The 25,384-nt window shown below is 35.5% G+C and overlaps 1 protein-coding gene and 1 long non-coding RNA gene across 7 annotated transcripts; one reads left to right on the top strand and one right to left on the bottom strand.

Annotated features, from left to right (window-relative positions):
- Positions 1 to 1,325: 1,325 nt before the first annotated feature.
- Positions 1,326 to 16,846, bottom strand: LOC106069204 (phospholipase A and acyltransferase 2-like). 5 transcript variants are annotated; one of them, XM_056010718.1, is made up of 9 exons: positions 16,721 to 16,835; positions 14,731 to 14,924; positions 14,440 to 14,608; positions 12,653 to 12,787; positions 6,349 to 6,478; positions 5,024 to 5,089; positions 4,890 to 4,937; positions 3,913 to 3,939; positions 1,326 to 3,337 (listed from the first exon to the last, which is right to left on the bottom strand). In XM_056010718.1, exons 3-9 carry the CDS (start codon positions 14,574 to 14,576, stop codon positions 3,305 to 3,307), a joined length of 576 nt encoding a protein of 191 aa, XP_055866693.1. In that variant the 5' UTR covers positions 14,577 to 14,608; positions 14,731 to 14,924; positions 16,721 to 16,835; the 3' UTR covers positions 1,326 to 3,304. The 5 variants fall into 5 exon arrangements, with proteins under 5 accessions (XP_055866693.1, XP_055866694.1, XP_055866691.1 ...); XM_056010719.1 differs by lacking the exon at positions 14,731 to 14,924 and having other exon boundaries at positions 14,440 to 14,528; positions 16,721 to 16,846; XM_056010716.1 differs by lacking the exon at positions 14,731 to 14,924 and having other exon boundaries at positions 16,721 to 16,839.
- Positions 16,847 to 16,905: 59 nt separating this feature from the next.
- Positions 16,906 to 23,531, top strand: LOC106062024 (uncharacterized). 2 transcript variants are annotated; one of them, XR_008774815.1, is made up of 4 exons: positions 16,906 to 17,044; positions 20,553 to 20,664; positions 22,114 to 22,202; positions 22,896 to 23,531. It is a non-coding gene; the product is annotated as an uncharacterized LOC106062024 (long non-coding RNA). The 2 variants fall into 2 exon arrangements; XR_008774816.1 differs by lacking the exon at positions 20,553 to 20,664 and having other exon boundaries at positions 16,913 to 17,044.
- The last annotated feature ends 1,853 nt before the right edge of the window (positions 23,532 to 25,384 follow it).

The following is a 25,384-nucleotide window of genomic DNA, read 5'->3' as shown; positions in this document are numbered from 1 at the left end:
GACTATAGTTTATCACGGACACTATACATGTGTCTCTCGAACCCTAATTGGGAGAGACCATTCCGTCCACATATATCGCAGGTGGCCTTTTCTTATGGCAAGCTTTTCATCCAGACCCGAGGCCCATGTTTTTTCCACAGTCCATTGCTTACTTGATCACCGTTTCTCTCCATTTAGTGCGGTCTAGGGCCTAGGGCTATGTCTTCCCAACGGTCAGCACCGATGTTCACCATTTATCCCCCTTTGTTATATGCACGTACAAAGGTGGAACCTGTTGATGGAATGTTATATGTTAGGAAGAGTTGTGCCCATGCACAGGGGAAACTACTCTGGTAGCCAAGATGGCTGATTAAACTTGTTTGTGTTTACCTGAGAGTTTTCTTATTTCAGGTGTATTCATATTTAAGTGTCCATCGTAACAGAACCAATCAGTTTTTCTGAAGCCAGACACGAGTTGCCGTATAGAATGATTTTCGGGTATGTCCGAGCCAGCGCGGGCGTCGTCGCCTCATACTATACAAAGAAGGGAAAAGGCCTTGTTGACAACATAGGTAGGTGAAAATTACCCATGGTGCAATAAAGATATGCTGCTTATAAAAAGGAAGTATTCAGTGACAAACAAAGCAAGTTCTTTTGAACCACGTGATCTTGACGCATGCGTTATGTGACAGTCGTACACAAATTTGGCATCCTTCGCGCCTTTCTTCTCCCCACTTTGCACTATGCTACGAAACCTTAGTATACAGTAGGCATGAACACAACTGAACAACTTCCAAATGGCCTGTCTTCGAATAAACACTGAATGTGAAATGGCAAGTAATTCACTTATTATAAAGTTATCATAATATCAGGCATGGGAAAAGCATCCACTCAATCCTGATGCAGACTGAGGTGCGATGGACAGACTTTGTTTTTCAGAACGGAAGACAGCCGCATCCCGTAAAGATATCTTTATGACCACTTAAGCGAAGGGAAGTGACCATATAGGGATCCTTTTATGCAGCTAAATTTGCCCATAGACCACTAAGTGAAAAAGCTTCATAAATGGGAAGCGTTGTCGAGAGGCCAAGTGCGCTTGAACTTGGCTTGGCTTGGGTACCTAAAAGGGGGCTCGAGGTTCGACACCCGACTCGGGCAGACTGAGCGCCTAAAGGCAGCACGGAAAACCAACTCCTAGATACCCCCTCCCCCCCACCAGTCCACAAATGAGATTGGACCAAAAGCGCTCTGAGCATGCTATGAGCATGAAAGTAACGCTATATAAAAGCTATAATAATAATAAAATACATATCACATAATATACACATGTTAAAATAAGACAACAGTTATTAAAGACGTATTTATTGAGATTATAATTATGTTTAAAATAAAATAGTAAAACAAGATGAATGACTTGGCTGATGTTAATGAGATTGTATAAATGTATTTATGTCCGGCTTGACATTTCCAAGTAGCAACAGCTAATCTCCATGCGCACACATTCCTAATCGGTTTCTTTTATTACACAGCTTATATCAACTCTGTCTGTCTGGTAAAAGGTGTGTACACATTATTTCTCCCACTTCCATTGAAACTTCGTCCAATTATTCAATGACACAGACTAGACATGAATCAAAAAAAAGGAACCATTTAATTTCCAAGGGAGAGCTACTTTAGTTTTTGAAAGATATGGTTAAATTTGTTGGGTTAAGTCCCTTTAATCAGGTTTTAACACTATATCTCTCTTACGTATTATTTGATCATGTTGATATTTTAAAAAAATATTTAATGTACCTAACCAAATTTGAATCAATAAACCAAAATATTTAACTCGTCAAATATGTATTAGTAATGAAGGTTAGTAGCTGCATAGCGCATAAAGAAAATAACTTGTACATTATTGGTAGATATAGTTTAAAGGAGGAGTTCTTACCCATTAGATTAGCTTTTTTTTTTTTACTTGTTTCTGAAGAGGTTAATACCGGCACTCAATCCAAGTTCTATCACATACGAAGGAAAGCAGTTTACAATTTACAGACATCGACACACAATACGAATATAAAATTGTATCAAAATTTATTGTATCCTTGTTGAAAAATTGGATTAAGTTTCTCTATGCATGTATTTTAATAGGCTGCCCCTGCATAAGTGTGGATTCATGCAGGATTGGTACCTGATTATGTCTACGTGCAAGAGTGTTCATTACCCATTCGGGAATATCCAAATGAAGAATGTCTTCAAATCTTAGTTTTACATCGACATAAAATTTTACCTAGTAGAATAGTAGACTTATAAAACATCACTGAGAGGCGAGTTGATTATTATTAAAATTATACGATTCGATAAACTAGCTTTTTAGTAATGAATTTATTTTCATTGTGTACATTTTTTGGCAGCCACGCTATGACGTTCTTTAGTCACAGTTTTAAAAAATGAAATTCTAAACTAGAAAAGACCTTTATGTGTAGTAATCATTAAACTTTGGTAATAATATCTCTATATCTATACATCACATTTTTTTTGGGGCCGTCCTTAGCTCACTACAACCTATGCGGCCGCAGTGGGCCCCGCTAATTCCTGTTGTAAATTATTTAATTAACCATTTTAATTTATAACAGGTATCTCGCAGCCTCCCGATTAATAATGTTCTTGGAAAATTGAAAACTCATAGCAATGTCCAGAAATAGACATCACGGTAGACTTGATGTGTCACTCTATATAAAACTCGTCAATCCAACGCTCGAGGTAAAAAGGCATTCTCCGCTCTCATTAAATAGGGCAAATTTAAACCTAAACATGAAGTTCAATTACTTTATTTACAATAAAAATTTTAAAAATTTTACTTAACACGGACTTATTCTTTCTTAGTTTTAATTACTTTTTTTTTTCGAATAGGTTTTGTTTGTGTCAACAATAATTGAAGTAAAACCATAAAACAGCATTAATGTATTGTATTTCAAGTCTCCATTTATTTAGAACAAGAAAACGGAGACGGTTAAACAACAGATACATTTGAAACTACTCAATAAATGTATGTTAATATATCATTTACGACTTCAATGAAGTAAATAGTTATTAGCAACATGAACATTAAAGTAATTCATTCACAAACTATTTCTATAAAGTTACATACTGCTAAACATTTACAAACCTACTTATACAAATTCGTAAAGAAGACAAAATGAACACAGTGCGTATTTCGAGCTAAAAGGTAGATGGTAGTAGCTTCACTATCCAACAGTAGCTTTGCTGCTCACTTCTCAACAAATAATGTGTGAGAAATTTGTCATAATACTTATTTTCAATTCTTTTTCATTTCAGCAATCTAAATGCTTTGCTCCTGACTGGAACTTGCATCCTAGTGATAGATACAAAAGTTTCAGATTAGTAAAATGTCGAATTATACATCAAACTAAATTTTGGACTTTTATTCATGGTGTACAAACTATTAATAGCTAACGTTTTGGTGTGTGTATACGGTATACAAATATACAAAGCCTTTTTTTAAAAGGTATATGATAATTAAGTTTTAAGTACTTTTTAGCACAGTAAGGTACAAACATCTAAACTCTTCCGTTTTATGGAGGAACGACACTTTGTATTTTCACCCAGTGAATGAAATTTTTTCTTTAAAAAAAAAGATGGAAAATTAGGACTAATAAAAGTACATCAATAGAAAGATCAACTTTCACGCATTGAGAATAAGATATTGTTATATTTTGTATATAGTTTGTGACAGCAAACAGCGACCTTGAATTTTTTTTTCATACGAAGCTCCATAAAATAAAATAATTAATAATGATAGGCCTCTATTTAGTCTCATCAATTTACTATATATATTGCACGACGTTTAATATCAGAAATATTTAATATGCATTTTAGTAACTTTTTAGAGCTTACTAAGGCAAATATGTTTAGTAAATGATAACTTACCTGAATTCTACGACCCAGTAACATTTTCTGTAAAATATAATGCATCATCTTATAGTAACATTTAACACACATCCAGGTTTTTAAAGTTAAAGAAAAATAATTCTAACAAAAATCATTGTGGCATAAGGTGTTTAGCAGTTATTTAAAGTGTTGACCATTAGAAGTTCATTAGGATGACAATCGGACAAAGCCACAATTAATATGTTAAGTGAAAATAAAAATGCAATGTTCTCTGTCCAAAAGCTGCATTTTAATAATCTCTTGTAATAGATTCTCATCATACAAAGTCTCGGTAAGTGATACATTCAATGGCAAACATTACAGGAGGAAACGTTATGAGTATCGACCATTTCTTTAATATAACACTTTAAAAAGCTTGTATCTAAACTCTTTCTCTTTTTTCTCCTTCCCTCCCTCTCTCTCTCTCTCTCTCTCTCATCTGGCCCCTAACTTTCCTCATAGTGTTGTTGTTCAGTGTGCGGAACCAAATCCCTCAATTGTCCAGGTCTGCAGCTGCTCTTAGCAGGATATCAAGAGAGGAATCAAGAGAAGAAGCGAGCCCATTCTTTTTGTGTATTACATGTATAAATATATTTTCAGAAGAATTTTATCACCAAATTTTTTAACGTGGAGGAGCAGCGACTAAGCGCTTGGCTTCTGAACCAATAGCCCCAGGTTTAAATCCTGGTGAATTTAGAATTTTTAATTTCGGTATCTTTGGGCGTCTCTCACTCCACCAAGCTCTAATGGGTTCCTGGTATAAGTTGGGGGGGGGGGGGAAGTAAAGGCGGTTGGTCGTAGTGCTGGCCACATGACACTCTCGTATACCGTAGGCCAAAGAAACAGATGACCTTTACATCATCTGCCCCATATATCACAAGGTCTGATAGGGGAACATTATTGTATTATTATTGAATGTACTTACTGAGTTGATTTATTGAATGTACTTACTGAGTTGATTTATTGATTGTACTTACTGAGTTGATGACATCCTTCAGTTTTTCCTTTTGTTCATTTGTCAGCTCCTTTGAAACAAAGAAAGAAACAAAGAAATAACAACATGCTATAAATTAAATAAATGCATTTCAACGTCCTTTTTATGAATACTTACTGCAATGTCATCTCTTGCAAGAGTAGTCACAAGTTTGTCTTGAAGGACAGTTTTTAAAAAGTTCCCCTGTAAAACATAAGGAAAAAAACTAAGCAAAAAATGAAAAAAAAATAAGTTTAGATATTTTAAAGTTTTTAAAGGCATAAAATTATATGGGTTTTCTAAAACTGAAATTTATTTTAAACATATAGGTCGATCTCATACTTTCCAGCCGTTGTTTATGTGAAGATATACTTTTTTTAAAAAATTCTAGGGAGTTAAGTTGAGTTATAAAGTTATACACTTTAAAAAACAACGTTTTCAAAAATTTGTATAATCCATCAGTATAAAGGTGAACTTTGTATTGTAAAATGTTTTACATATTTCGGATATTCCTTCAGAGTTGAGGATAATTTATTTCCTAGTCAAAACCTTCCACAGAACAAAGATGGATGGAAGCGGACAGGGTTAGAACCCGGGACCATCGATAAATCCAAACGACAGTCCATCGCGCAAACCGCACGAGCAGGCAGTCATCCTTATTAAGCTGCTGAAGCCGAGAGTGATGACTAAAATTTCAAATTTTGACTGTCTAAAGAAGATATATTAACACTAGCCGATGGGGTAAGCTGGTGGAGCGAAAAACCTCTGGATCGAGGTTCTTGGATTTGAAAGTCGATGAGGACTAGGATATTGAATTTCTTGATTTTTTTTTATGGCTCCTCAGAGTTCAACCAACTTTAATAGATGTGTGGCTTAAGACAGTCGTTGTGCTGGCTGTTTGTTGTTCCCCAACTAATGTCATGTACCCATTAGAGCTGCTTGGACTCAAAACCCCAAAAGATCCCAAAATAAGAAAATTCCAGTCTTCACAAGGATTAGAACCCAGGAAACCGCTTCGGAAGCCAAGCGCTTTACCGCTCAACCACCACACTTTATGTGCCTGTAGTGGAATCATGAAATATGCGCATGAGAAATTGAGAGGCTTGAATAAATCTTTCAATCTTTGGATAAGAAGTCTATTAATCATGAGCTTGTGGTTTCCAAGGCATGTTGAATCAGAATACGGCAAGTGTTAACTCTTTCTAATTGACGATACCAACGTTGATTCCACCAGAATGTGGTAAATAATTGAGGAGAGAAAGAGTTAATGCAGAACAATATAACACAACTCACGATTTCCTCACCGCAACGGAGAGCCCGCGTTATTTAATGTCAGGACCGTGCAAAAGCCAAAACAAATCTAGTATATAAAAGCGTGTTCAGACTACATTAAGTGCATTTCATAAATGTCAAATTCATAATTGCCAAAGATGTATACCCTAAGCAGATTTTATCATTTTTACCTGGTTGCTATAATCAACATCGTAACGACACCACCTGGCAAAATGTTCGCAATTGTTAAATAGGACGTTGTATTTAAAAGGCTTACAACTTTCATAGGCCCTTTTAACAATCTCCTCTGGATCCAGTGGTCTAAAAAAAAAAAAACAACAACACATTATATATTTTTTAACTTTTTACATAAAATGTAACATTTCAAACAGATGGATAACAACATACAATTGTAGTTAAACTATATATAGATGTAATACAAATATATGTCCTTAAGTCGATACGAGAATTAACATGTAAGGGTCACAAATAGCATCAGTTAAGAAAAACGAAGAGATTTAAGACAGGTTTAATATATTGATTATACCCGACGCTGTCCTGCTAACTATTGTCAAAAAACAAACAAACCCTATGACCAAATGAAAAGATCCTCAGGGCTTGCAAAGTTCTTCCTTCAGAGAACAGTATCAGGAAAAGAAGAAGAGGCAGACAGAGAAACCGTTGGGGAGACATAAAATAATGGATAGGCCTGTCATAGATTCTATCCAAGACAAAAAACAGGGAGGAATGGGTAAAGACATATTAGCAGATCTTGTGAGATGCCCCAACGGGTCAACAGAATATCTGATAGATGAAGGTGAAATTGAAGATATGAGATGGTTAAACTAAAGCACAGACAGGCTCGTGATTGGGCCTATGCTTACATATCTCATAAACATTCTTATTGCCATATTGTGCTGTTTCTTTTTGTTAATAATCTATTGTTTCAATACAATTTTACTCTTTAAATGTTGGTAAAAATATATGGTCTGCATTCACATAATAGGTCAGGACATTATATTTTGAATAAATGGTTCTTGTCGAAGCCTGAGTGACGAACTTGCAGAAGGATTGTATTCATAAGTTGATGAATTCATATGAAATGACGATCACACTTGCCGGGGATTATATTATCAATACTTGACAATTCAATGAAATGAAGAAAGAAACATCTCTGTATTTTCTTCAAACTTCTTTAATAACTTCTTCAACTTTCACATCAAATTAACTTCTTAATTCAATAACAACTTGACACTTCATAAATAAAACTTAAAGATAAATAAAACTCCACTTAGTATAACTTCAACTTCAACTACTAAAACTTTACTTAATGGACCCGCTAATATCACAAACTTATTACTAATCGAGGACTGAGCGAGGACCATCGCTCTACAAGAACTACTACTATGCGAGGACCCCGTCTAACTGACTTTCCCCTTATTTATACTTTCTTTGATCGTACGTTCCAGAATCATGGAACCTTCTCAGATAATTATTTTAGTAACTTTGACCTTCTAGAAGCTGACTGTTACGTGCGCATCTTAGTGTGAATGTGAAATGGTGCGATTGCGTGTTGAAAGAAAGGGAGAACCAAAATGGAGGACTATGAGCAAGAAAGTGTTTTCAGTGTTAATAAAGAGTAAAGTATTTATAAACTGTGATTTGTCGTTTTCATGTCTAAAGAGTCTCATCCAATATGAAGACGTAACAAGTGGCGCCCAACGCAAAGGTAACCCACGTATCCCTCTATTCACAGGGGATCTCCTGTCAGCAGACAGTAGAGATAGTATAGTCTAGATCTAGAGACAGGAGAACATTCGATTCGATATTATTAGAAATAGACTATGGCGGACAAGGCTGAGGTAGCAGCGTTGAAGGAAGAGGGAAGGTTGTTGGAGCTTGAAGGGGCAGAACTAAGAAAATACGTACAAGAAAGGTTAATGGAGAGGGAGAGATTAGCGATGGAAAGAGACAAAGAAAAGGAGAGATTAGATAAGGAGGACAAAAGAGAAAGGGAAAAAGAAAAGGAGAGATTAGCGATGGAAAGAGACAAAGAAAAGGAGAGATTAGCGATGGAAAGAGACAAAGAAAAGGAGAGATTAGCGATGGAAAGAGACAAAGAAAAGGAGAGATTAGCGATGGAAAGAGACAAAGAAAAGGAGAGATTAGATAAGGAGGACAAAAGAGAAAGAGAAAAAGAAAAGGAGAGATTAGATAAGGAGGACAAAAGAGAAAGAGAAAAGGATAAGGAGATAGTAGCAATTGAAAGGGAAAAGAAAAATGAATTGGTCGCCATTGAAAGAGAAAGATTAGCATTTGAAAAAGAGACAGCAGAAAAAAAGTTAAAAACAGACCAAGGAAAAGAGAATGATAAAAGAAAGAGTGACTATACAGGGAATAAACTGGCAAAATATAAAGGTTTGATATTCAACGAAGACAAAATGGACATAGACATTTTTTTGAAGAAGTTCGAGATAGAAATGAGAGAACTGGATTACCCTGAAGACAAATGGACATTCTTATTGTCGAGATCATTTACAGCGGAGGTGCCTTCAAAAATATGTATGAACCAGGGTAACTACAGCATTGTGAAAGAACAACTACTTAGAACTTTCGGGAAAACAGAAGCTTTCTATCGCCAACAGTTTGTTAATTGTGAGATAGAACCAGAGGATGACCCGCAGACCTTCTTGGACAAAATGAGCAGCCATTTCGATAACTGGACAGAAACCGCTGAGGTAGAAAAAACCTTTGACAGTCTTAAGACATTTCTCATGCTGGACAAAGTGATGTACGAGTGTCAGGAGGAATTAAAAATATTTCTGTTGGAGAGGAAACCGAAATCCATAGAAGACATAGTAAGACTGATAAGGGCTTATAAAGTGGCACATCCAGAGAAGAAATTATCTAGAGGCAGTGATATAGAAGAAATAGTTGCCTTTAACAGAACATGTGAGACACAGAATAACTCTCACAGAACAAGGGAGACACAGGATAGACAGTATAGAAGTGGTACATATGAAAGACAAAATGATAGCCGCAACGGAAGATATCAAGGAAACAGACAGGAAAGAAAGGACTGGGAGAAAGGTAGAATAGAGCAAGGCTTATCATTGTCATCTGATTCTGGAACATTGGAGATTTTTCAGACATTCGTAGGGAACAAGGCAGCCAAGACCATCAGGGATACTGGGAGCACTATTATTGGAGTGAATAAGAATTTAGTGGAAGACCATGAATATACAGGCGAATCTAGGAAGTGTGTTATGTTTAATGGGAATATTGTACAATTACCGATTGCTAAAGTTAGTATAGACACACCGTATGTTAAGGGGACAGTGGAAGCTTGTGTAGTAGATCAGGGTGAGATAGATTTAATTATTGGGAATATTCATGGGGTGAAAATATGTTCAGTAAGGGAGATTGAGAATTGGAAGAAATATTATGGGATAAAGTCTACGCGAGGTAGAAATGGGGATGTGGAAGAAGACATAAGATCTCATACATCAGATGACATGGGTAGCAGAGAGCACGAGAAGAAAGAATTAACAGATAAGGTAGAAAGCAATGCAATAGGAATGGGTCCAAATCAAAGTAAAGTAAGGCAATCAGTGGTACAGGGAAAGCGATATAAGCCCACATACAGACGTACAAATCCATACATCTTATGCTTTAATTGTGGGAAAAGGGGGCATATTAGATCACAGTGTCAACAGTTAATTAGAATTAAGGATTCAAGGTACAATAGTGAAGAGGTGTATACGAGAAAAGAGAGGGATATTAGCAGCCTAGAAAACAGTACAGTTAGATCATTAGGTAGTAGAATCACAATGGGACATCATTGCAAAGGAGGGAAGCGGAAAGGATGGCATGTCAATAATGTTAGAATTATATAGATATGATTAGAAAAGGTAGGAATGATGGACATTATTTATTGTTCTATTCTACAATGAATAAATATATGTGTAATGAATTGAATATTGTTGTTACAATATGCATGGAGCAAGATAGACTTTGTTTGTTAACTATTTGATTACGACTGGAATGATGGTGTTTTGTACAGGCATACAATTATGAGTGGGGAGTTGTATTGATAGAAATATGATTACTTATAGATAAATGTTAACAGAAGTGGTTTCAATTGCTCATAATATAATTGTTATTTCATGTTGGGATTGTATTGGTATTAACATGACATTGTGTTTGATTTTGTTTAGTTATTACATTATGGTTTTATATGTTACCGATTTTTTTAACTTGGAATAGTCTGATAATATATTCAGTGATTTGTATTTTGGACGTTCGATGTGCATCGAACTTGTTAAACAGGGGGGGGTGTTACGTGCGCATCTTAGTGTGAATGTGAAATGGTGCGATTGCGTGTTGAAAGGAAGGAAGAACCAAAATGGAGGACTATGAGCAAGAAAGTGTTTTCAGTGTTAATAAAGAGTAAAGTATTTATAAACTGTGATTTGTCGTTTTCATGTCTAAAGAGTCTCATCCAATATGAAGACGTAACACTGACGTATGCTATTTTTTCCCTTAACCTCTTTCTTTGATTGGATATCTAAAATTAACTTGTTTACGCTGGACACTTGCACTGGTTTGAACTCGAGCTTCTAGAAACTGGTCGAAATAGGTCACAGACTCCACTCGTGACAGCCTGGTCGTGATGACAATACCACTTACGAATTTTCCAAACGCAAAAATAAAACATTATACGTCCAGCTAATAATAATAAATAGAGACTCGGTGGCTGATTGGTAAATCGCCTGACTTCCGAACCTGATGAGGGGGGGGGGGATCCCGGGCTCAAATACCGATGAAGACTGAGATTTTACATTTCGAGAGCTTCTGCAAGACAGCATATGTTTATTTACGAAGTTATCTCTGCTAGATGAACTGTAAACGAGCTTCGTCTACCCAGGCTTAGAGTTAGAGCATCCTACACTCGCTTTTCCGTTCATTTTAAGAGATCTGTCAAATTTGTTTTCTGAATCTTCTTACCACTGGGATACTTCACAATGACTAGAACCAATTGGTCAGCGGCTGTTTAGTTGGGTATTTGCAGTCTAGTTATCTGTACCCACCAACGTAATAAAGAGAAGAAGAAAAGAACAATGTATAAGGATTATAATAAGTTTAATCGACCAACGGCGTAGCATATGCTGCTCTTTTGCAGGGCCGGCCTGAAAATCTTCTGAAATTATTAAAATCTTTTGAAAACGCTTACGAATCTCATGAAATATATACACAAAAATTGTCATTTTGGTGTGTCATTCAATATGGAAAACACCAATCCTACGCGCGATAATACAACGACACTATGTAATACCCGGTGGAATTTGGTGAAAAAAGCTTCCCGCTCTTCAAACTTATGAAGAATGACTTGAGGTCAGCATTTTTCGTAAATAGATTAAAAGCGATTGGTAATTCTTGCTACTGAATGTGATCCATAAATGTAGGATATGTTAATGATATAATGCATGACTTCTCTACATGCAAGGCTCGTAAAATAATTAAAAGTAATTATGTACTTAGTAAAGAAGGAATAAAATGCAAAGACGAATCTATTTTCTAATACAAACTTTTAAATTTCACTTATCATCGTATCCCTACCCAAACTTGGCACGGCAAAATTCGTTTCGAATGGGGCCCTACAATGGTTTAGTCCGACTCTGCTATTTAATGACGGGTGAACACTACTTGTTCTCCCCTCCCGCCTTTTTTTTTCGCCGCTAAGGTTACGTGGGGTTGCTCTGGTCGCTATTTAGTGACGGGTGAATACTACTTTTTTTTTTTTTCGCCGCTTAACTAACATCGGGTAGCTCTAGTCCGACTTTTTTTTCTTTTTCTATATGTCTAAACTGTTGATCCGCGAAGGGAATTATATAATATATATATATAGATGGATAGATAGATATACATTATGTTCCTCTGAGTAAGCGTAATGGTGCTAACGGCTTATGTTATATATTTTCTTGCCATTATTGCAACGCCTATAGAATTTTTTTGTGTGTAAGAAAAGGTTTGTTGTAACTCACAACTAATTTTACGTTTTTTTGGAAGGAAACCGAATAAGTGCGTTACATATTTCGATATAGTTCCAACGTTAGAGCCTCAATACGAAACAAAATGTTGTATTTTAGGATAAAAAAATGGAAGTAAATGGCTGTCTGGTTGTGCGATACGGAGAAAGGTGATGGAATCGGGTGACACCATGAGCTAACCGCACGGTTCACACCGACCATAATGACGCCACTTTTGCATTTCATCTCTTCACGTTACAAGCGTCGTCTGGATCAGAAGGATTATACTTTAAGAACAGAAAGTGACCCCACAAAAAAAATGTAAATCATTTTGCATGTTTAAAAATTTTAAAATATTAATGAACTGATTTTTAACTTTTTGAAGAAATTGTGTATGCATTTTTTAAGACACTCTGATTTCCATTCTTTAAAATTAGACATTTTTATTCTCTTTGACAAATCTTACGTCCATTTCGAATCTTTTTTGTTTCCTTTTTCATAGTAACAATCTCCAACCACATCGTTGAATGGTTCACAGACTACCTCAGCGTTGCACATACCATCCTCCATGTTGACGTTATTCACATGAATGATGCAGCCGCTACCTGGGTCAAATAAAACAACTTCACTCGTATAGTCTTTGTAACACTCACTGTACACTACAAGTTACGAATAATGTATAACTGATTTTTAATAAGACAGACATAAACAATAACATTAAAAAGTTGTTTTTTTTTAAAGGCTATTTCTTTTTTATAAATAGCTGATCATTTTTGTTAAGAGCGATTATTTTGTTTTTATTAACTAATTAATAATAATAAAACATTTTTTTTTGTGAATAAGGAACAACCTTACAGTATTATTTACAGTATATTTTTAAACCCTAATTGAATTTTATCTCAGTTTGTGTACAGCCTGTTGCAAATTTTTTCAACGGGGTCCATGCGGGTTCTAATGGCTCCTTCACGATGGTACAGTATAGGCTTACGTAGTCTGTTCCCTCGTGGGCTAGGCCTCTGGCCTCGCATGGGATTAGGGAGCCCATTTCATCGGATAAAGGGACCTCAACCCATAGTCAAACAGATGTAATTAAATTATCATCTTGTTGACGGAAGCCTGCATACAGAAGGGTCATTGAAGAAATATTCCTACATCCAGGCCACAGGATACAATACTTTACCAGGTCAAAAGTTCATAAAAGGGATTTATCTCGAAATTTCTCGGACATTTCGACAAGGTTTCTCTGACTCAGTGATCGTTGTAAAGATCCAAAGTTTGCATTCACCAGATTTAATCGTTTCGGTTTAAAGTCAATCGCTTTACATTTCTTCCACTACAACCTTAACTGGGAATAATAGTATTAGTTCAACGACCAGGGTATAACATCTGCCACAGAATTTGATAACAAAAAATAATTTCAAAAAAAAAGTTTTAAATATATTGCTCACTTACCATTGTAGACACCCCAATGCCAGAAAAAGTTACGATTTATTTTAATCAAATCACCTTTATTAAATTTAATGGCTTTCTTGTCCTTCAATAAGCACGGACTGGAGTTTTGTAAAAGTCCTTTGGTTAGAGTGCTACAGAAGAACTGCATTTTGTTTATAAGAATTTAATACAGAAAACTAAACCTAATGGTGAAGATCTATATGAAGCTGTAGTGGAACTAAGAAACACACCCCGTTAGCTATAGACCGACTCAACATCTAGTCTACGTCTACCTGTAACTGGTAATGTTCAAGACTGTTCGGGTAGATTATTGAACACGTCACTGATTTTTTTATTTATACTTTTGGTGTTTTATTTTTGAATGCATTTTTTTTTGTCTAACTTTTTTTTGGTTAGATTTCGACTCTAGAATTAAACTTTACTTTTAAGTGTTACGATTATAATTTCAAATCATTTAAAAAAAAGGTTCTAGTATATATCTTAAATAGTAAATGAGGTTAAGATGAAATACATAGTTGACCTCAATTTTGCATTTTAACAAAGTTTTCTTTTTTTTAAAAATATATTTCCTGGAAACTATCTCACCTGCTTAATGGATATTCGACATAGACAGGTGAGAAAAAAAATGAATTACGTCATCGCCCCTTGGAAGCGATACACGTGTTTCTAAGTTGTCTTTTTTTTTGTTTTCATTATGAAGACTCAATTTTCATATAATAATAATAATAATAATAATAAAGCACTTGGCTTTGACACACAATTTGATCGGTAAGGATACTCTTCCTTATTACAAATACTCACAACAAGAGGTTCTCTGGTCTACTGATCATTTGCTGTACTGGGACAGGCCTATCTTGACCGACAAAACGGTAGATTTTAATCGCCTTGATCTGCTTCTCATCGATAAAAAAGAAAAAGGCCGCTACCATTACTGACATCGCCGTACCACTGTCTCATAATTTAAGAAAAACTGAGAAAGAAAAACGAAGAAAATATGGGAACCTAGGCTTGGAGATTAAGCGTTTATGGAAGTTATCTTAAACAACAATATACCCCATTGTTATTTCAACCGAGGGGATAATAACAACCGACCTCACAGACACCTTGAAGACTCTTAATATTCCTAGGAACATCTTCGTTGCCTGTCAGAGGGCGGTACTGCTGCAGACCTGCCACATCACCAGAAAATTCCTCAGTGGAAACTGTTAAAGGGACTACGATGAATTTTGTTTCTCTTTAACGAAACTCGACCCTGGCAGCGTCAGAGAATGAATGCTCGTTCCTTTCTAACATAATAACATAATAATTATAATAATAATAATTTTATTTAAAAATCGGTGTTAACAAACAAAATGTAGGCAGACATAAATACGATAGCGAAAATGACAAACTAATCTAAAACAGAAATAAAAAGGTAGGTCTTAATATTCCTTTTAAATGAAGAGTAGCTTGTTGTCTGTCTTTAATCAAAACCTTTGGTCAGTACACACAAAAAGCTCGCGAAACCGTAGCGTTTGTGGGAGAAACGTATCACAACTAGAACCATTCAGTGCATTGAGCGCAAAGCTCTTTGAGGGACATAAGAAGTATTTGTGCTTCTTGTTTTAGTCTTAAATAAGAATTTAATTCGAAATATAACTGTTACGTTTACATAGTCAATGAATTGAAAGGTGCTGTATTGGGGATTTCTTTTTTATAAAACAATACATTTGATTTTCGGCTCTCAACAAAAAAAATATCATAGAAAGAGAGAGAGACTGACACATAGATAGATAGATAAGATAAGATAAGATAAGATAAGATAGACAAATAGGAGAGAAAGAGAGATAAATAGATAACACGGGATCCAAATGGCTCGCAAACAATATAAAGCAATGGAGGGGCCTGTACATCTGACTAAAATCAGATGAAAAGGCCTATCGGAATGGAGAGAGACGGTCAAAAGCTTAAGTAAAGTTGAGGTGAAAACTGCTACATGTTGTAGAGGGCGTGGTGGCCGGATGTCAAAGCTCTTTAAAAAACGTGGAACTCATGAATTAGATTCTACTTGGAATTTTTTTCCCTTAAATTTCTTGAAATTTTTAAAGACTCATTTTGTTGAAAGCAAAGGTTATTATTCGTTGAGTTGAAAAGATGACACTTTTAATAACAGTAACCCAACAAAGAGATATGATAAGTCTCCAAAACGGCTCAAAGGACTTTCCAGGGAATTGAAATGCTTAAAGTTACTAGCTAAATGGCCAAACAAAAAAATATTTATTTAGTTTAGACCATTATATTTCTTGTAGAGAAAACAATGAAATAAACAAATATACTTTTACATGAATTGTGTGCCTTGTGTTATAGCACCAGACTAGACCCAGTATTCTGGTCGAAAGTACTGTCTTTTATGTGTGTAAGTCCGAGTCTATATTACCAAACTAAATTATGTCATGTCGTTAACGAGATTTAGATTCACTAACGGATCCAGGTAAAGATCACTGTATATATAGGTAAATACAGTTAAACCAGTGATGCCCAAAGTACGGCCCGCGGGCCAGAACTGACCCGCGACCTGGTTCCATCCTGCCCGCCGAAACGTTGGCACAATAAGTAGAAAATCATCCTTCTTTAAAAAGTTGAAAATGTATCTTAACCTTCGTTAGGGCTCTCGCTTTTTCTCTGATGGATTGGTACCATGACGTTTAACGAGTAAATGTTTGCGAGTTTATGAAATGAAACTCTAAATGTAGAGTGTACCAGAAAAATAAATGAATCTTATTTGTGGAACACGATGATAATCCAACATATTTGTTTTGTAAAGAGGCATAATAAACAAATATGAAGGCTTTCTTGGTTTGAGCCGTTTATAAAAGATTGGTTAAACTACGCCTAGAGATTGGAGGATCGATGGAAATATTTACCAAAAAGGCAAGAATATAAGTTGTGGTAAGGGTGGCTACATTGTTGCTCACAATTAAAGCCATTTTTAGACGCGTAAAAAACTATAGACTTTAAATATTCCATTAATTAATGTAAGTACTGTACTAGATCCAATAATTTCAAATAGTTTCAAGTGAATTTTGATTTCATTTTTTTCTACCTTTTTGTTGATCTTGCCCTCGACAAAGGTGTCGAAAGTTAAAATGGCCCGCAAGTGGAATTAGGTTGAGTATCACTGTTGTTAAATTAACACAACGCGTCAGAGGCACGCCATTTCTATTTTAATAACATCGGGAACTCCACAAATTACACATACAGTTTATCGAGGAAAAACGAAAGGTTCTGGAAATTACTTATTTTACTTTAACTGTTAAAGTTTAACCAATGAAAAAGTGACTCAAGATTCAAATATATTAGTTTCAAACGCCATTACCAAATTATTGTTCAACTGCTACAATTAAATTATATTTTGATCACTATAAAGGTTTGAAATATAAATATTATCGTACTTTAAGTGAGAATGATTCCGGCCTGATTTATCTAGAATCTGTAATGTAATTAGAATTTCTGAAATCTGTTTTAAAAGTTGCTCAAACTAGATTCACATGTAGATATTTGTTTCTATAAATATATAGATCAAATTAGATCTGTTTCAAATATGAAGTTCTAGATCTAGTTTTGTTTGGTCTAGACTTTAGATTATTATTTAGACCTCTCTACTATCTATATAGTATAGTCTCTCCATCAAATAAACTTAATACTGTCAATCCCTTAAAAAAAGACAAGAAAGTTAAAAAAAAATGTCTGAAACTATATAAATATCTACAATGATATAATGTATATATATAGTTTCCTTAGGTACATTCAACCAAGATCGAGCGTTAGGATTACTACTAACAATCGCTAAAAAAATAGGTGTATGTACTATTTTCAATAAAGTGTGCCACAAATGTTACAAGCTTCTGAAAAGTTTTGTAGTAAACATGAAGAGAAGTTTGAACAACTATTAAATAATAAAAGGATTTGATTTTCCCATTTTTAAATCCATCGTCACAAAATTATTTAAATAACCTCCATCTAACCTTTTTTAGTTACTTTAAGAAATACTTTGTTTTGGAAAATTTTTAATTCTTAAAAATTTCTTCATTATATGTGTAACAAATGAGATGACTTCTGAACCCAAATATATTTTCCTAGTCATCTTTTTTCCAGCCTTTACTCTTCTTGTATAAACAATTTTGAGACTATAACTCACAATATATGCTTGAATCTTAAAAATGCAAAGAAATTTAGAGTAGAATCTACTTGACCCACTCATGTTCTCCTCCCACTTCCGAAAATTTTTGTAAAACCTTTGAATTATAGTTCTCTAACAAAACAAAGTTACAAACATGCATCAATTACATTGAGCTTTTTTCTTAAATTTTATTTTTCGAATATTTTTTTTTGTGGTGGGATCCTAAGAATCGTAATCTAAATATGTAGGGTATTTAAACATTTCAAGGAACAAATCCGCTTTATTTGCAATGTAGTAAGGGTCTGTAAATTCAAATTAGAATATTTTTCAAGTAAAATATTTACCAAAGGTCATTTTTAATAGGATGAATAATGAGCTGTAAATGTCAGGTGAATGCGTTTCTGCTGTGCAAAAAAAAGGAGGAAAACGCTTTTAACCCGGACCCCCACTGTCAAGAGAAAGGTTGAGAAAAACTGCTTATTAAAAAAAAACAACTATTATATTGTTATAAACCTGGTGGTGGCACAGATGGGGGTAGTGGTATGAGTGTAGTCAGTCGACGCAAATCGCCCCAGGCCAGCGCTAGACGAGCGGTCAACCGTGACGAGTTACGACGATCGGCCGAGACGAGTGTCAACAAGAGGGTTCGGGAAGAATCGCCTTCGTGAACAGAGCTCATTAGCGTCACGAGAGTTGTAGTCATCTGACCACCTAGAAACGTCGAGCGGCGTTCTGTCCGGTTCTAGAAGGCCAGTAGGGACCCTATATAAAGAGCGGAGGTGTCGCAGTCAAGACGGTTCAGAAAGCGGGTTCACGACAGGAGTTCAGAACACGGTCGACTACAGCACAGTTCAACGGTGTGGTTCTGTACGGAGCATTACGACGGTTCAGTGCGGAGTACTATCAAGTACAGTTGAGACGAACGGCGTCTTGATCTTGGTCTGTGATCGAGTCCGACACAACGAGCCCAAGTGTGTGAAGTCAGTCCCGAACTGTTGAACCCAGTGCAAGCCCGGAACGAGACGGAGAGGCTAGTGCAAGACTTGATACGGCGGAACGGTGTTATCGCAGAGCTATTTGTACTGTTCTACGTGCTGCCAATTGTACAGTATTGGCTGTTATTTATGGACATTAAACCTTTACGTTATTTTGGAGCCCTGACTTGTCAAGTTCTTTAAGTTGGTGGTGTATGGTGCAGTTTGCAGAGAGCCTGGATAGTGAGATTCGTAACAATATATATATATATATATATATATATATATTAAATAATCAAAGAAAGCGCTTCATGGACATTCTCAAAGATTCTCTGAAGGCATTCAGCATAGGCCCAGGCACCTGGGAGACAGAGGCACATGACAGAGCATCTTGGCGTCGCGCTGTGAAAACTGGCGCACAGGTTGCTGAGGAAAAGAGAACAACGCTGGCAGAAGAAAAACGCCAGAGAAGAAAACAAGACCAATGACTATGGCTTCAGCTGGATAAACCTGCCCAGTGTGCGGCCGAACATTCCGGGCTCACATAGGTCTCACAAGCCACATGAGGAGGCATAAACCCCAGTGCTAAGCCCTCAGCCCCCTGGATGACAAAGTGGTCATCACCGAACCACGATGGACGAACTATATACTATAAAAAAAACAATTCTGATGTAACGTTCTGACGATATATATATATATGCTGTTCTTGCGTTTATGCTTAGGGTTAGGGCTTATTGGGCGTTAGTGTTAGGAATTGGACAAAAATTAATTTTTTTCGTTAACAAATGTATTTTAATTATTGATTGTTTGTAGTTAAGTCCAGGTATTATGTTTGAAATAGACGTCTCTCTCGAGGACATTTTTTCCTTACAAAAATCTTCACTATAATTAAGTGCAATAGTCGGAGGAATCTCGACTTATCTCTAATAGGAAAATCCAGAAGAATCACGCTAGAGGAGACGTTTTGAAATGTTTTCTTCAAAAGTTTCAACCCACATATATGCGCGACTCGCGAAAGCGGTCTACATCTGACAAGGTTTTATAAGAAGAATAAGCGACATCTGTTACTTAATGATATTTTAATTTGTAAAATTGTTCATTAATTTGAGTAACTACAATGTCCCCCGACTTTTGTTGTAGGTCGCTCGTTGACGCGTTGCTCCTAACTGATAGCAGCCTACAACTTAATGTAGATCTACATCAATAATGACTCAAAAATATTATAGTCTTAAGTAACAGTCATGTAACATAAAAGTGAACATGTTTTTTAACATTCAACTAGATCTACTTACAGGGCGGAGGTTTTGGTCTAAACAACAATTTGTAGGTAGTAAGAAAAACAAATTCACTGCTCTGCTTCTGTAAGCGTCATTTGAAACAAATATTACAGACCACCCTTGAAAATTCAAGGTAAGAAATGATTTGGCGTCTATGGAAAAACCTTAGAAATTACGCGCGCGCCCTCCATTTTTCCCTATTAAAGGTTTTAGAAATAGCTTCTTATGTACGGATATCTTTTTTTTAAAGAAGTTTTGAAAAAATAGAGGAATAATTTGAAGTTATATAAACATTAAAATATTTGAGTTTATTTGAGTTAAAATATTTATTTATTAAACTCAAAATTTTAAAAAATAAAGGTAACCTAGCTATATTGGAATAATGATTTGACCGCCCCTTACATTCGGCCGGCTGCGTGTAATGCACACATTGCACAATAGGCATCGATGGCCCTGAGTAGTTTCATTATCACAACAGTAAATCTATTTCTTTTTTATCTCTAGGCTCAGAGAATCTAGAATGATGGCTACTAAAAGAAAACCATTTGGCGATGTACTCAATGTGTTGATGAATAGGGACACTACTGGGAAGCGCCCAACAAGCTCTTAAGCTCTGGTAAATTGATGTGTACACGTAGTTTATACATTTATTTATTGATTTTTTTTTACATTTTTTATTTCTTCTTCTTCGTTCTCATTGTTATGTTGGAGCATTCAGATGACTAGACCAATACATGAGATGAACTGCGCAGTGGTTTCCAAATCAGGGAGCTCTCCATATAGTTTTCTTTCTATTGGGGTGTTTTGGGGACAGTGTCTTATACGGGCCTCTTGGTAAAGAGAGCAGTTTTGGAGGACGTGGTCGGCATTCTCTGATGATACTCCACATTGGCAAATTTCACTTGTTCCAATTTTGAGCTTCCGATACATGTGTTGTCGCATTCTGTTGTGTCCGGTCCTGAGTCGAAAGATTTGACGTTGGTCTTGTCGGGATAGCTTATAGTAAGCGTCATCTTTCTTGTGATTTGGATGACAGCTCGTCCATTTCTCATTTATTTTATTTACAATTAATTTCTTCAATTATTCTGGATGGAGTGCAGAGTTTATTTGTGTGTTAGTTCTCCCACTCTTGGCGAGTGTGTCAGCCTTCTCATTTCCTTCTAGTTGTATGTGAGCTGGTATCCATTGAATTTGAATAACATTTTTTTTGCTGTTGTTGTTGAGCTTTGTAAGTGCTGTTCTGAGATTTTTAATATAGGAAGAATCAGAGTTTTGCAATCTTTGGAGGGTTGTTTTCTCATCGGTTAGAAAGACAATCTCACTGTGTGGGGAACTTGGATGATTTGCTAGCATGGTAGCAGCTAGTGCTATTGCTTCCCTTTCTGCTCTGTGACTGTCAGAGAGCTCTCCAGTTGCAATGGATTTTTCCAGTTTTTTTCTCCAATTGGCCATTCGATGAGTATTCCAGCTCTTCCATTTGTGGTGGCTTTATGGGAGGAGCCATCCGTGTAAACTCTGATCCACTGATTGCTAGGATAATTGGTTTGTAGAAAACAGTTCACTATTTCCTTGAGCTCTGTTGGTTTGTAGTCATATTTTTTTTTACAGATTAAAGTTGAATAATTTTTACTTGCCAAAACATTCAATATGATAAAAATGTATATCATTATGTTGTTAATGTCAATATGTCTCTTGAGAGAGATGGGGCAAAACCTAGTGTGGCCCCATCTCAAGATTAAGCCAAAACCAGTGACTAATCTGGGCGCATCCATTGCCTTTCGAGACAAAAGGAGCCATATATAAATATGTAATGGCCTTCTATGTCACTGTAATCATATGAGAAACTCCAATGACATATGCATAATGAAGTTTACTCAAGAAGCTGAATAGAAAAACTTAACGTGCATAGATTAAAATCTTATATTTAATCAAAGAGATAATACATTTATAAAAAAAAATATAATATTATAATTGTTTACATTTTTTTTGTTATTTTATATCTTGATATAATACGTGTAAATCATTTCTATTTATTTTACTTGAATTTTTTTTTCCATTTTAACAGTGAATGCTATCTTAGAAAGGGATCAAGACCTAGAGAAACCATTGGTCTCCATTGCGGAGGCATTTGAACCAGGAACTTCTGAAGTTAATGTATGTAATTGTGTGTACTTAAATAGGTTTAAACCACACTGATTAAAAATATTATGGTATGCAGTAATAACTATTATTCAATAATGGTCATATTAAATCGTACACATTTTTTTCTTGTGGCTATAGATACCTTTTCTGGAGAAACCTTTTTGACCACAAAAACTGGTAATTAAAAATAGTTCATTTCTGAGTGTGTAGGAGTAAGACATTTTACACTGCGCAATTTTTATCATTGCTACTTTCAGCTCCAAGTTTGTCATCATATCATTGTCTATGTCTCTCTCTTCTTTAATATTGATAATAATACAAATATTTTCAAACCATATTTAAAAATAGTTGATGGGCGCTATCCATTATTCGAATGGCTTCCGAAACTAGGTTGCAAGGTTCGAATCTCAGTGAAGGCAGCGATTTTGAATGTCGGGATTTTTAGGGCGCCCCTCAGTCCACACAACTGGAATGGGTACATTTTATTTGGAGAAAGTAAAGGCAGTTAGTCGTTGTGCTGGCCCCATGATACCTTAATCGTTAACCGTTGAACAAAGAAACAGATGACCATAGAATCATTTGCCCTATAGATCGAATGGTCTGAAAGGGGAACCTTACTCTTTATAAATAACTATTTTTTTTAATTGAAAAGAAATATAGAGTTAATTTAGTGAAAATCAAACATTACATTTTCTTTTTAAACAGCTGGAGCTGAGTGGCAGCAAGACTGAAACTAAGAAAAAAATATCAAGAAAACCGAATTTGGGAAGATCTAGAATTATCTACATTCTGAAATGCAAGAAGTGTAGACAGATCTACACTGGTGAGACCACATACACTTTGGCTGAGGTCAGGTCCAGACTTATAAGCGAAGTACAACGTGGAACATCCCAGAGAAAGGTCGCGATGCATTTCCGAACTGCACCATGTGGCGTGGATGACATGAAATTTCTTGAGAAGAAACAAATCGGACACACTGACAGGAGAATTAACCAAAAACGAAAGATGATACAAAAACTCAGAAGTAAAGACATGGGGCTTAACTCAGTAACTCCTAGAAAACGTAAAGTGGATGTGAGATCCAGATCTTCAGGTAAAGACGAAAAACCAGTCGCCAACCAACAAGACATAAGAAGTTATTTTCATGTTATCAAAAGAAAGATAAGTTCCTCAAAAGCACTGTAGGAAATGCGCGATTAAAATAAATGATCCTATTTCTTTACAAACTTTGAGAATTAAAGACACTAATTGATCTTTCTTTGGTTATTTTTAATATTTTTCTAATTCTGTTGTTTAACTAAAAATCACCATTAAATTCAATAAAGATGTTAAAACTTAAAAGTTTTATGTTTCTTTGCATTTAGTTATTAAAGAAGGTGTTATAGCAATACATGTTTCCTTTCCGAGGACTGTCGCACACGGCGAAAAGAACATCTTAAACGTTCACCGGCAGACAATGGTTATACTTGCCCAATGATGTAGGTTACAGATGGGACTGCATAGCCAAGAGAAATACTGCACTCCTCATTAATCTGTAGTATAATAATATATTATCTTCAGTCACACTATCCAGAAAGTGAGCAGGTTGATCTGCATATTTCTACACATAGTATCCTATCAAATCACTCATCTGTCTGTTTGGTACAAATGTGAACACTTTTTTTTCTCCAATTTCGTATTCGCGCAGTTTTATATAAACTAAAAGAAAAATAAGATTACAAAGAAAGTTTGTGTTAACTGTGACGCTCTTTCGCGGTGTTTAGTACTTGAAAATATAACTAAGTCCAACTGGAGGTAACACTGAACTCACTACTGGAACAGATAACACCGGCGAAAGGGCCACAATCGATTAAAGTATCCGACTCTGGTGTTGAACAAAAAAGTACGTTTAATACCAATAAAGGGAACTGTCGAATGTCCTTTCTTCTAGTCCTCTCTAAAATCCTTCACTTGTCTTCAATAGGAAAAGCGTCTTGTCTTCATCAAATCCTAGAGCGTTCTTAGTTCTATCAGGTCATTCGTCACTATGTAAATCTTTCCCCCTATTCCCGAAACATATAACTAAATCCTAATCATATCATAACATCACACAAAATTAGAGGCGGCCCCCATCGAAGTCACCAATCGACCAGGAATATTTGAGCCTTGTTTTGATTGTTTAAATTAATAAAATTGTAAAAAAAATATATTTGGCACTTTATTTTCACATAAAATCAAACTGGACAACACTTAGTCTTTACTAATCACCTAAAACAGAATGGAAACGTTTCTGACTTTATTAACCAGTTCACTGGGTTGAGTATCACACAAACTCCCTTTGTACTCTTTTTTTATGTATACATTTCTTTATACTGTCTCACATTTCCCAATATCGCTTCTCCTTCCTTATATATGTTCACATCACCCATCTCTTAGTTTGTTGGACTATAGGGAAACACATACGCTTTGCGATCTTTCTCCATTCCTCTCTGTATTTTGACTTGGACAAAACCTCTTTCAATGACAGCCCCGTCCATTCTTTGAAGTTGTCTACCTATCGCTTTCTCTGTCTGCCTCCTCTTCTTTTCACTGGTACTGTTTCACGTAGGAAGATCTTCTCAAGCCCCGAAGACATTGTAATATGGCCATATATCTGTTACGGTATTTTATTGTTTAAATAATGTAAACCGGATTTTAAACACTGACGTTTGAGCAAAAAAGAGATTGTGTTTTAAATTTTAGGAGGAAATAAATCACCAATACTAGCAACGACAAAAACATTTCTAGTTTATAATTCATCAATAAAAGACAAAAAAAAAAACGCTTGGAAGACAACATCAAAAGAATTAGAGAAAGACGTTTGACAGATAATATGTGGTGCCCCAACGGTTCAACAAACTAAATGGATAGGTAAAAGTGAAAAAGAATTAAAAAAAAAAACATTTTGGTTAAAAATTTTCCAATTCTCAGATAAAGTGAACATTTTTTACAAAGCTTATATTAACTCTGTCTTTGAGGAGAAATTATGGGGATTGTAGTTTGCATTTTTTTTTGTTTTATTTTCTAAGAGAAAGGAATTTAACTGCGAAAACTTCTGGTAGGGTGGGGGGGGGGGGTAAACTTAAAATATATATTATTAGAAAATGAAACTGTCTTTCACATAAAATATTTAAAAGTTTGAAACACCTTCATTTTACTAGATCAGTGTTATTTTA

This window comes from Biomphalaria glabrata, chromosome 14 (assembly GCF_947242115.1).
Source record: "Biomphalaria glabrata chromosome 14, xgBioGlab47.1, whole genome shotgun sequence".
In the NCBI taxonomy this organism is placed as follows: Eukaryota; Metazoa; Mollusca; class Gastropoda; family Planorbidae; genus Biomphalaria; species Biomphalaria glabrata.
Note: the sequence above shows the minus strand (reverse complement) of the source record. Positions and strands in the feature narration are given on the sequence as shown.